General features: G+C 44.6%; 1 protein-coding gene across 5 annotated transcripts in view; it reads left to right on the top strand.

Moving 5' to 3' along the window:
- The window catches only part of LOC147012574 (astrotactin-2-like), a 954,475-nt gene that overhangs the window by 818,336 nt on the left and 122,479 nt on the right, over positions 1-13,660 (top strand). For all 5 annotated transcript variants that reach the window (XM_085853556.1, XM_085853558.1, XM_085853557.1 and 2 more), the window contains one exon: positions 8,347-8,451. In XM_085853556.1, coding sequence (XP_085709682.1) covers positions 8,347-8,451 — 105 coding nt within the window. The remainder of the gene's footprint in view (positions 1-8,346; positions 8,452-13,660) is intronic.

A 13,660-nucleotide genomic window follows, 5' to 3' on the forward strand; every position in this document is an offset into this window, starting at 1 on the left:
GGTACGCTAAACATTGCCTCGACGTGTTTCGACTTATGAGTAACTTACAAGTAACGTGTGTCGTCGTGTGTCAACGATCGCATAATGTGCCTACAACTTATGGCCAGCGTATGCGGAACGTGTGCTTCATACGCTGGCATACGTCGAAAAATTTTCAGCATGCTTAAAATTTGTTGACGTACTCGGCGTACTACGACGTATGCCAGCGTGCTTCAGCGTGCTCTTAACATTTACAAAACTTACCCATAACGTATTCGACGTGTGCCAGCGTATTCGGCAAATTTTTCATACGTCAGCATACGCTGGCTAAAACGTCAAGGTGTGACAGCGGCTTGAGATGGGGTGCACATTATACATTGGTACATCCTTTTAACGCATTTCTTTTTCAACTGCGGGTCCATGGGAATGTGAGCAAGTGACACAAGTTAGGGGTAAGAAAAGTGGGGTGTGAGATTGTTTATATGTGCACTGTACCGTCCACCTCACATTCACTTCCGGTTCTGGGTTTGGAGCGTCGAGAGGTCTCCTGAGGCGCTCTCTGCTGACGATCTCAAAGTTAAGTTTCCGGTCGTTATTTGTCCCGTTTTAACTGTTTATTTTTCTCACCTACATGTTACTGTGTGTTCCTAGTTCGGTTTTGTTTCAAAAAACGTGCTGTTTTGTGAGTTTTTGTCGATGTTGTCTTACCGGGTGTTTGAGGCCTACTGTTTGAGGTTCCCCTCAGTGTACGATCGTTTTATTTGTTTTTTTCTCCCCATTACCTTCAATTTCTATCTTCCCCACTTTACTAACGTCCGCCATTTCTCCTAACGAATCTCTCTATTTCTTGTCTTAAATCAAAAAAAAAACGCAACCTTTCTCCTGATTCTGCTTTTTCTTCTTCTTCTTCATCACCTCTTCTTCTCCCTCTAATTCTTCCTCCTTCTTCTTCCTCGATTTTTTTCTACAACACTTCAATGACCTAATCTGTTGAAAACTCTCAAATAATAAGAACAAAAACAATATCTTATAATGCTTCATCTTCCTCTCACATATGTGGTACTCTTTACTGTTTCATAATGCACTACTCTTCTGTGATTTTAACAGATTGCTCTCATTTCGACCTCTCCTTCATTCCTTGCCTAAAAAATCCAACTGTTACAGCGTTTCTTCTCTCCAGTCTCTGAATTCGCCTTTATTGCATCCATCAAGATTTGTGTTAAATCGCATCTCTGACCGAAAACTTTTAAAAACCCCAGTTTGCTATGAATGTTCGCCTTCCATCAACCATTCTTTTTTCCAACTTCAGTGCCAACTCACCCCTCTCACCCCTCACTCTCACTCTCAAAGCAACCGTCCCCCTCTTCTCCCTCCAAGCCTCCCTCTCACCTCTATCAAAAATTCCCCCCTCACCTTTGTCCCACCTTTCATCCCCTCACTCATCCTTCTCAAAGTTGCCCCCCCTTTCATCCACAAAGCTGCCTCCTTCCACTGCCCTCTCACCTCCATCTCTTCACTTCACCTCCTCAAATCCTCAACTGCCTTCTTCCCCCTCTCTTGTCCCCCACTCCCCCAGCACCACAGAGCCTTTTCTCCTCCTCATTCGGACCCCTCCCCCAGCTATTTTGCAATCCCCCACACTCTTTCAACAACCCTTCTGACCTCCCCCCCTCGTCCCTTGTCCAACCCCTCCCCTCCCCCCCCCAACCCTGCACCCAAAGCCTCCTCCCCTACTTCTTCATTAAAAGTGTGGATCTCAAATATCCGGGGCCTTCGCTCAAACCTTTCAGATCTTTCCATACAGGTTGCCACTGACAAACCAGATATAATCTGCCTAACGGAAACTTTCCTCCCCAAGACGTGTCTGACTCCCAAGTATCTCTCCCTGGTTACTCCCTCCTCCGGTATGACAGACCTGAGCCTCGTCCTGGTGGAGTTGCTCTCTTCATCAAAGACTCTATTCCTCACTCTTCATGCACTGCTCTCACTGCCCCACAACCCCAGGAATACCTCTGGCTACGACTTCCCCTCCACTCCCACCTCATGTTTATATGTGTACTGCACGGTCCACCTAACAGTGATGACTCCATCTCCACCTCACTCCCCGAAAACATGGACCATCTTCTATCTTCTCATCCAAACTCTCGCTTCCTCTTACGAGGCGACTTCAATTGTCATCATGCCAGTTGGCTAGGTGTGGGTACCTCTCTAACCTGTCATGGCACCTCAGCAAAAGCTTTCTGCGACTCATTGGGACTGACTCAATCGGTCAACTTCCCGACCCGGATCTCAACGAATGGTACTCCATCTCTTCTGGATCTGATTTTGAGAAATTTCCCTGACAATATCTGCTGCTCTTCCTCCAGTCCAATCGGTTCTTCTGACCACGTCCTTGTCAAAGTGGACATCTCTCTGGCTATTATCAGTGAACCACCTCACCGCCGTCGAGTCTGGCATTTCACTCAAGCCGACTGGCAGGTTCTCCAGGCAGCCATCAAACTTATAGACTGGTCTCCTATCGCTACTTTCTCCAACACCAACTCATCCTGGGAATTATTTCAAAGAAACTTGCTCTCCCTCATGCACAGATTTATCCCCTCTCCTCTTCAGTTGTCCTACCCTTCATCCCACCCTTGGTTTACTGAAGCTTGTGGCGAGGCAGTTGTCCTGAAACAACTTGCCTTTGCCTCATGGAAAGCAAACCCAACTGAGGGCAATCTCAGTTCCTTCCATAAAGCTCGGAACAAGTGTGTATCTACCCTCAGGAGAGCCACAAAACAACATCTTTCTAATCTCGTCTGAACTCTCAAACCTCTCTCCCTCCTCAAAATCCTGGTGGCGTCTAATCAAGTCTGTTTCTGGTGTATGTTCCCCCTCCATCCCCTCCCTTAACTCAAATGGCCGCACTGCTGATACCGCACGTGAAAAAGCTGAATGCCTAAACTCGGTGTTTGCAGCTAAATCTTGTGTCCAAAACCCATCACTTTCTCTACCCACCTTACCCAGTCACACTCAACTGTCCCTGGACTCTGTGTCCTTTTCTCCTGACAAGGTGGAGGGCTTGCTGTCAAACCTCGACTCAGATTCTGCAACCGGTCCAGACGGCATCAGCCCACGTGTTCTCAAAGCTTGCTCTTCTGCTTTTGCTCATCTTCCCTCTGTTCTATTCACCCTCTCATTTGCTCAAGTTCATCTGCCATCTGCTTGGAAATCTGCAAACATCACTGCCCTGCACAAAAAAGGTGCAAAAACAGATCCCTGCAACTACAGACCAATCAGCCTTCTCCCAATCATCAGCAAGGTTATGGAATCCATCATCGCTTCAGACATCAAATCCTTCCTCTTTTCCAATGGCTTGATTTCGGATCATCAATTTGGTTTCAGACCAGGTCACTCTACCCTGGATATGCTGCTTCTGCTCTCCCAGCAATGGATGGAGGTCCTCAATGCCAGACAGGAAATCCGAGCCGTATCCCTGGACATATCACGTGCTTTTGACACAGTCTGGCACCCTGCCCTACTCACCAAACTCTCTTCCCATGTTATCCAAGGCCATCTCCACTCATGACTCGCAGACTTCCTCTCCTGTCGCAGTCAACGTGTGGCCCTAAATGTAGTTCTTTCATCCCCTCTTCCTGTCCAGGCTGGAGTTCCTCAAGGTAGCGTTCTGGGCCCTGTTCTTTTTCTGGTTTTCATCAATGATCTCTCCGACTCTCTGGAAAATCCTCTATATCTCTTTGCTGATGACTCCACCCTCTGCCATCCCATTGGTCATCCCTCAGACCGGCAAGCAGCAGCTTCTTCGCTCACTGCAGATCTGGAAAAAAATCACAAACTGGTCCAACACATGGAACATGTCTTTCAATCCGGACAAATCTCACACTCTCACTATGTCTCTTCGAAAGGACCATTTAGAACCCCCCCCCCCATCCACTTTCTCAACAATCCTCTGGAAGAAGTCCTTTCCTTCAAGCTTCTGGGTCTCACTATCTGCCATGACCTTTCCTGGGAAAGCCACATTTCAAACCTCGCCTCCAAAGCCAGTCGCCAACTGGGAATCCTCCATCGTGCAAAGTCCTTCCTCGGACCTCCTGAGCTCCTGACCACTTACAAAGCTTTTGTCCGTAGCCTGATGGAGTACTGCTCTCCCCTCTGGGCTAGTGCTCCTGCCTCCCACCTTTCTCGGCTTCACGCTGTAGAAACCAGGGCATTTAGGATCATCGGCATTTCCCCCAATGAGGCTGTCTTTAGGCCTCTCACTCAATCACCGCAGGTTGGTCGGTGGTCTTTCCGTCTTCTACCGTCTTCTCTCCAGCCTTGCCCGCCCCCCCTGCTCTCTCTGCAATTTGTCCCTCCTACATTTCCACAGGGTGTTCAAGGTCCGCCAACAACCCCCTTCTGGTAGAACTACCAAAATCACCAATCACTGCTCACCTTCACTCTTTCATTCCTCTTTTTTCCCGCCTTTGGAATAAAATCCCTCACTCTATTCTTTCCCATTCTTCCCTCCAGGCTTTCAAAACAGCTGTTCACCACCACCTCTTATCATCCCCCATCCAAATCCTCGATCTTTTCTACCCCCGATAATCCACCCAAGCCCACTTCCTTCAAATTCCTTGCTTTCCTTCCTGAAAGTCCCTGTAATGTCCATCTTCTATTCCCCATGTTCCACTTCCCATCCCTCTCGGCTCCCTTCCACAGATCTCCTAATGTGTCTGTTCCCCACTGTTTTGTCCCTCACACTCCCTGCCCCTCTTGTCTCATGCCCCCTTGCTGTGCGTTGTGTGTTAGCTCTCACACGAGCCTTGACAAGGTATATAAAAAAAAACAAAAAAAAAACAAGCTCAACACAGGTTCTCCTCAGTCACCGCAGGCATCTTCTTTCGTCATTTCGATCTGTGCCCTTTATTCCCTCAGGCAAGCAATTCATCCACGATATGCTGTGTCCCTCCCATATCACTTGCTATTGGTTGAGGCTGGGAATGTTGTTGAGGATGGGGATCTTGATAAGGCTGGAGATCTTGTTGAGGCTTGGGATCTTATTGAGGCTGGAGAGCTTGTTGGGGCTGGAGATCTTGTTGAGGCTGAAGATCTTGTTGGGGCTGGGGATCTTGTTGAGGCTGGAGATCTTGTTGGGGCTGGGAATCTTGTTGAGGTTGGGGATCTTGTTGAGGCTGGAGAACTTGTTGAGGTTTGGAATCTTGTTGAGGTTTGGAATCTTGTTGGGGCTGGGGATCTTGTTGAGGCTCGGGATCTTGTTGAGGCTGGAGATCTTGTTGGGGCTGGGGATCTTGTTGAGGCTTGGAATCTTGTTGGGGCTGGGGATCTTGTTGAGGCTCGGGATCTTGTTGAGGCTGGAGATCTTGTTGGGGCTGGGGATCTTGTTGAGGCTGGAGATCTTGTTAAAGCTGGGAATCTTGTTGAGGCTGGGAATCTTGTGAAAGCTGTGGACATTGTTGAGGCTGGGGATCTTGTTACAGCTGGGAATATATTATATATGTGATGTATGTCTAATCACACATTTAATTACTTCTTTGCTTATTCTCAACACATATTATGCAAATAACTGCTATATTAAGCATTAACCCCTATAAGTCATTTCCACATCAATATTAGCATGTGCCTATAATATCTACTGACTACAAAGGAAATATGCAGGAAATAGTTTATGGATTTTTGTACAGCTAATAATTATAAATTATTGATGTAATCATCAACACCAATTACAGTAATGTGAATTCACAGAAACCACAATAAAAGTTGCAAATTAGTAAATATGTGAAATTAGTTTTCATCAGCTTGTTCCCTTGCTTGGAAATCTATGATTGGATTCAGAATGGCACCAAGGAAGCAACTTTCAACACAAGTCTGTGAAGATTCAAATTCTACAATAAGAAGGACACACATTGAATAAAATAGCAGAAAAGCTGAAGATCCTGTACAATGGTGTGAAGTACACTTTGCAATGCCTGAACGAAACTGGCTCACAAGACAAGAAAAGGCCAGGAAGACTCATAAGAACCTCCCCAAGGCAAGACCAGCACTTAAAGTTGCTCAGCTTACACGATAGAAGAAAATCAAGTCAGCAGCTGACAAATTAAATGAGAGCAGGCCTGAATATTAACATCTCCTCCAGCACTATACACAGAAGGCTGATGCAGCAGGTCTTCATGACAGTGTTGTCGCAAAGAAACCACTGCTGAGACCACAGAATAAGGTGAAAAGACTGAAATCTGCAAGGCATCTCTAAGATTGGGCAACTGAACAATATAATTGGATAATCTGGTATGATATTCAAAGTTTGAACTTTTTGGATCTACGAAGCACCAGTTCATTTGCCAAAGTCTCGGAGAACATTGACATGCACTGTTTGCAGCCCTCTGTTAAAGATGAGGGAAGGTCTGTGACTGTCTGGGGTTGCATCTCAGCTTTTGATGTAGGAAAACTTGTTAAAATTAATGGGATGCTAACAAAATAGAAGTACAAGCAGATACTGCATTAACATGCAGTTTTAGGTGGAAATTGTTTAATTGGAAGAGGATTAATTTTCCAACAATATAGGGTGAGGGGGGAAGAGAGAGAGGTGGGAGGGGGAGCAGGTGAGAGGCGGTGGTGAAGTAGTCTCCTCCTGTATCCATCCTGTCCACCCTCATCCTCCCTACCCCATTGTTTGTCCATACTCCCTCTATTTTGTCCTTCAACCCTGCTGTTGGTGCCCTCCTCCCTCTTCTTACTGTTCCTTTTGGCCTGTTCCATGCTGATCCGTTCGGTGTTGTAGCTCTTCTATGAGCCTTGACTCTGTATCCAAAAAGCTGCCACATGTTGGCAACCATTGTGCAGGCTTTATGGGCCAAACAAACTCTTTGTGTTGAAGTTCTTTGGAAAATAGGTCATCTCTTATTATATATTGCGAACTGCGGTGTCTGTGGTGCATTTGTCTGTCTCCCATTTACCACGGCCACTTCCCGCATTGCGTTTGAAAAGTTCAACATTCACTTTGGAAATGACGGGAGAACAGGCATGAATAATGATGATGCCAAATCTTATTTCGAACCCCCACCGCCCGATGTTGCATCACCATTTCGCGGTGTGTTGTATAAGTAGCTCAGAGCTTTGGCTCTAAGTAAAACCAAGAGTGCAACACAATTAACCTTCTTTAAGTCCATGACATAATTTAAATTGATAGATTAACTTAAACTTTTCCCCGTCACTATGGATGGTTACTTTTCCTAACCACTGATAACTTGATGAATTTACCCTGAAGTCTGAACATCATAGGAATAACCCATACTTTTGCACAGCACTGCAGATTATAATGTAGTTTTTTTTCATCTCAGCTCATTAGATTTGCAATAATTTTTCATCTCAGCTCATTAGCTTGTGTAGCTGTCTCTCTTCCAGACTTGGTTTGGAAGTTTGGTGTCTTAAGTAATTCATCTTTTTGAAGAATCTTTAAAAACTACGCTGTTGTTTTTAGCTATTGAATTCAAGAGATGAGATTAATATTCAGCAAAGAAAATTAAAAGTGACATTCGAAAAGTTACACAAAGGAAGGTTATGATATTTATAGTGGGATGAGAATACACTGGATGTCAGGAGGGATAATCAATACCTGAGCAAGGCAGTATATTTGTCTCATACTTGTGATGTTATCTCAATTGTCATTGATGAGTGAAGAACATTGATGATCATTTGTACTTACGGTGATTTTCAGACTCTGCTTGTTGCAGGGTTTTTTTTCCTATTCTTTTGTTTGATATAGAATTGCTGAATACAGTCCATATCAGCTAATACTTGGCACCATGACTACTTAATTGTTGTCATCGCCCTACCACACGACTTGCAGTATATCCATATATACACACGCGCACACACCCTCCTCAGTCCTTCAGGAAACAAAACATTTTACATTTTAAATTGACCCCTACACACTCAAACTAACTACCTTCTGGTACAGACATTCCATTCAGGATATGGAATATATATCCAGGACAGAACACGTTATACAGAGAAGGGGGTTAGGGGCAGTATGGTGAAACACCACCATGTCTCACCCTCCTCTATTTACTCGGTGTTCTTTATCGAAGCCCCTGTAAAGTCATCATTGATTGTACGTGTATTACAATCAAGTTTCGGAGAGAACAATCAATTTATGAGTGGAAAATGATATGCAATGCCTCGAATATTATTTAATTTGAATACGCAGTTGTTATATTGTGACACAATTCATCCCTTTTTAAGAATTTTTAGGTTACAAGTCTCAATATTCGAATGCAAACTGTTTTTACAATTAGAAAGTTGATTTCACATTTGTATGTCCCTTGTCCCCCTCCTCTGCCATCTCATCATCCTTCACCCATCGTTTAGGTCAAGTAAACTACAGCGAGGTACTCGGTTACCCAATTGTTCAGCAATGGACCCTGCGGAGCAACCTCCACCATGTTTCTCTCGGTGCCAGAAACCTCTCACCAGGTACCATTCCTTGAAGAGGGGATTTATATAAATACAACGTAAGCAAAAATGGCTGGGTTTTGAATCATCTTAAACACACTCTTCCCCTCGACCCCCGACAACCTACAATCTCACCCCATATCCACGAATCGTGCACACACACAATCACTCCAATTACTCCCAACTTATTTTAATATTTTCTCCTTCACAAGTCATAGTACAACCCTTTCACCTCACTCTCTCCCTGCCCTTCTTTTCCTCAAATTTATTCATTTGTTTTAGCCTACATCGCCTTCCATGTGCTTCCTTTGTGTATGCAATATGCATATGCAATCAAAAACATAACCTAAAACTGATTGTACGACATAAGTTGCATTGCCATAGCAACACAACATCCTGAAACTTGCATTTTGCAAAAACTGTGTGATATCTTTCAACAATGCATTGATATGATCGCATAATTAAAGTCAGGGCAATACGATTGGTTGTTGTACATTTGGTTTCACACACCTTTGCATTGATTGTCAGATCAGGGCCAAATTGATGTGTCAACGTAAATCTACATGGACAAATGCATTGCTGGTATGATGTGAACAGCCTACCGACCACACCAAACCAGGAAAACACCGTTCTGTGAGCTACAGTCCTAGATTTGTGTGCTCATCGACTGTACAGGTTTAGTTTCCCAAGTATTTGTATGGCCGAATGATTTCGCCCCTTTACTTTGTGCATTGTGTGGGAAAGAGGGTTACTAAAGGTTAGGCTTTGGGGAAATGTGTAGAATTAATGCACGTCTTGCAAGAAAGAAAAGTCGTAATGAGGATGGAGATGTGTTATACTGGTGATTTTCATTTGAACTGCAGAATCCAGAGAAAGACTTTTTTCCCATTACTTCTGTGGACTGAATACACATACGACACTTAGGAGAGGGGGATTTGGGCCACGGCTATGTGTTTGCCTCAGTGTGTGCTGCCGTTAGCCAAGTGATTCAGCGCTGGACATTCTTCCTCTGAATACCAATTCCACTAGGGAATTGCTCCAAGGAATATTGCACCAAATTCCACACCAGAAACCTCTGTTTATGGAAGCATCGTCCAGCAGTGTGTCATGTGAAGCTTTGCAGATATGTACATCGACACCTGCTGTCTCATGAGGGTATCTGCTTATTGCTTTTACAAGATATTAAGTTAACTCGCAAAGTATCGTTCACACCTAGTAACTAGAAACATGGGCTTTCTTAATCATTGTTTTGTACCATTGCTTGTGGGATAATTGGATATGAATTCATTACAATGAAGAAATGAGTTCAGGTGAAGAGCAACAAAGGAATTAGAAGTTAAAAAAAGAAACAGATATTATCAACATGCACATCAGGTTGGCAGGTTGTCCAATGAGATCCCAAGGTCACAAGCTCATATGTATACATATATATATATATATATATATATATATATATATATATATATATATATATATATATATATATATATATATATATATAGTGTTTCTATGACAAATGGGATTTATGGTTGTTCTGTTTGAGGAAAACTTACATTTACCGTTGATACAAATCGACATTTTATTGTCAAATGTCCATTGCTGGAAACCTTGATAGAATAGGTGGCTGAAGATTCGTCAACATCTTTATTTCGGTTATTGATGGACAATATATTGTTATTCATTAATAATTATGTTCTTTTGGATCATTTGATTTCAGATTTTTGTTATTTCAATTGTGGGACAGCAGGAGGTCCAAAAGCAAGCATTTGAGATGTCACAATGGACGATTCTACACTCCTTCCTTGAATTTCCTGCCTTGTCTTGTATGCTTAACTAATGAATATATTTCTGCTTGGTGGATCCAGATCTTGAATGAAACCTGTGCAAATTTTAATCCAATAAGAAAACCATTTCAATTCTTCATTAATATAACACCTCATCTTGAGCTATACAGTCATCCCCCGTTTATTGCGGGGGTTACGTTCCAAACCCCCCCCCACCCCCCCCCCCCCCGCGAGAAGTGAAAATCCGCGATGAATGGATGCCTCCAAAAAAATCGACTGGTCTGGTCTGGTCGGCTTGGCAATGATCGGGTTCAAGGTGCCGGAGATCGACTCGTCTGGTCTGGTCAGTTTGGCTGTGCTCGTCCAACTGCGGCAAACCTTTTTCCTTCCCGAAGCATACATTGAGCACTTCAAACTTCTCCTGGAGCGTCAGGACCTTTCTCTGGTGCTTCGGTTCCTTGCCAGAAGCCTTAGAAGGTGCAGGGCGTTTGGGCGGCATCGTAGGGCTTGGAGAAAAAACGTAGAAAATATTCGAAGTTCACAAGCGAAACTTTGTCTCCTGCGTTGTGTGACTGGTCGAGCACAACGCGTTATAATTTATTGCTTAAATAATTTATATTTTATTTATTATTACCGCGATGTACCGGGGGAATCCGCAGAAAAAATTAGTTAGGTTCCAATGGAAAACGCGCGATAGGTGAACCGCAATATAGCGGGGTATTACTGTATATCTTTTAGGATCTCATCAAATCAGATCCGACTTAACAAGTCGTCCTGTACAATGTCACTGCACCATTGAGCAAGCATGTTGTTCTTCAAAATTAACATTAATGTCATCAAAGCAAAATATATGGCTTGGCAAATGTCCATTTTGAAAGAACACTTGCTCAATAGTGCAAATTGCCTCCCGTTGTACTTGACGAGGGTTGAAGGGTCAAAACTGCAACGATCGACAGTTCCCAGAGGAGGATCTACATCAGGGAGCCAGTCAGCTGAAGGAATTCTTGTCTGTCTCTGTCTCATTGAATAACATTGAGGTATAACGAAGGTTGTGAACCCAGTGTTTGTGAGAGGTTATGCCATTGAAGGGTTGAAAGCTCAATGATAGATGCTGCCCAGTTGACGTCTCTTATGTCATTGAATCAGGCACTCAATAATATATATATATTTTATTGCGGACCTGAGGTCGGCGTGAGAAGACAACGAGGGGGGGGAGCTATCTCGGATTCCCACCAGACTCTCCGAAATCGCAGGCCATCTTACATGGATAACTCCATGACACGGTGGGTCTATAACCGACCGTGAACGCCAATAACATCTCATCAAATCAAATCAATATTGTCATGTCAGGCCAGATCAGATCTGTGACTTGCTACAGGTATCATGTGAACCTGTACTAACCTGTTCCATGGTCGGGTTGTCAGCGACTAAACAGTCTCCCCCACCAGGTTTTCTGGGGAAGGAATTCTGGGGAAGGGGACGCAAATTCTCGATGTAAATGTGTATCGTGTAGTGCCGCCTCCAGGTGGGGGAGGGTATTTCAAGTCTCCACCATTTCCAGTGCAGTATTCCTGTCCCCATGTTTTCCAGTTCAGTGAGGTGTTTTGAATTATAAGCAGTAGTTGTGTTTTTGCTTCATGCACGTAACTTCATGGGTTCTTAATTTTTTCGCTGACACAGAGCTGTCAGTTGCCTATACACCACCTATAATCCAAGGCAAAAATGCTTCAGTTAGAACTATAGTACATGAGAGTAGTACTCCCTCTCTCCCTCTCTCCCTCTCTCCCTCTCTCCCTCTCTCCCTCTCTCCCTCTCTCCCTCTCTCCCTCTCTCCCTCTCTCCCTCTCTCCCATCCTGCTTGATCTAAATGATAATGACATAATCACTGACTGGGTTATGGTCCTTCACTGACTACATGTGTCATCCATCAGAGAGCGGTCTCCTGGGTTAACCTGAAGAAGTCCCTTTGGAATGTCCTATCCCTAAGAGAGGATAATCACCTGTCTCTGTTATCATCTGAGTTCAAGCGTTTGTACATCGGTATTGCAGCACTCTCTGAGGTTCGGAGACCGGATTGCGGTGAGATCATGGTGGGTGGTTACACCTACGACTGGTCTGGTCGCTCTGATGGTTACCATCCCCAAGGAGTTGCTGTAGCTGTGTCCAATAAGCTGACTCCAATGATAAATGAGAACACCGGTCAACAAGCGTATTATAAGACTAAGGATTTGTCACTCCTTGGGGGTCGTTTCCCTGGTCTCTTTGTGTGACCACACTGTGGTTGTGATCCCTGGTCCGACTGAGGCGAGTGATCTCACCGTGAAGGACGCAGTCTATGGTTGATCAGTGCCCCAGGCGAGATACTCTTCTAGTCTTGGGAGATTTCATTACATCGACTGGAACTGATAGGGATGGTTATGAGATATGCGTTGGTCCATGTGGGTCTGGAACTGTGAACCAGAATAGCACGAAGTTGATTGACTTTGCAAGAAATCATGGACTCATAATTGGCTGGTTCATGGTTTCAATGCCCACAGGCTCATCACTGGACTTGGTATTCCCACACTGGTGGTGTGGCAAAGGAGATTGACCATGTGCTCGTTGATGGTCGCTGGAGGATGATCCAGAACTGCAGGGTCTACCAGAGTACTAATTTCCTCAATACAGACCACAGGCTTGTGCTAGGAACTCTGAAGTTCCAGCTTAAATCCAGGAGATGAGAAACATCCCAGCCGAGGCAGGACGTTGGCAAGCTCAAGCATGAGAGGGAAGCTGAGGAGTATGCAAACAGGCGAAGAAGGGATTTGGTGGGTCTGGGTGCTTTGGGGAATCCTGAAGAGTTGTGGAGTGCCTTCAAGACCACCATATTTGATGTTGCCTGTAAATGTCTTGGAACTCACCTTAGGGCAAAGAAGAATTTTGTCTCTCAATGGACACTGGATACCATTGATCAGTCACAGGGCCAGACCTAATGGCAGAGCTGAGCGGTTCAGGGAGTTGAGGCATAAAACTGTATGTGCACTGAGGGTGAACAAGAAGGTCTGTATGTGAGGAATCTGTGAGGGTGTAGATCATCACCTGTGGTCAAGTGATTCTAGTCCTGCTTACAGGGGAACTCACACATCACGAACCTCCAAGCCCATCCCTCGGTGTACTGCAGTTTAAGCGGAGGGTGGTGGGCTCTTGGCAGAGGAGTCCGAAGTGAAGGACCGCTGGGCCAGTTACTTTGAGTGGCTGCACCAGGCTGATGCACCAGCTATTGAGTTGGATGTCAGGGGTGTTTGTGTCTCTATTGCTGACTCTCCAATAAACTGTGATCCACCTTTGTTTGTGGAAACCCAGGCTGTGGTAAACCGGTTGAAATGGCGTGGTTGAAATGGAAATGGAGGAGAAAAGGTTCCTGGGATCTAGGGAATCCATGCTGATCTTCTCAAGGCTGGGGGAAT

This window comes from Eptatretus burgeri, chromosome 14 (assembly GCF_056783735.1).
Source record: "Eptatretus burgeri isolate ZD-2024b chromosome 14, Ebu_testis_v1, whole genome shotgun sequence".
NCBI lineage: Eukaryota > Metazoa > Chordata > Myxini > Myxiniformes > Myxinidae > Eptatretus > Eptatretus burgeri.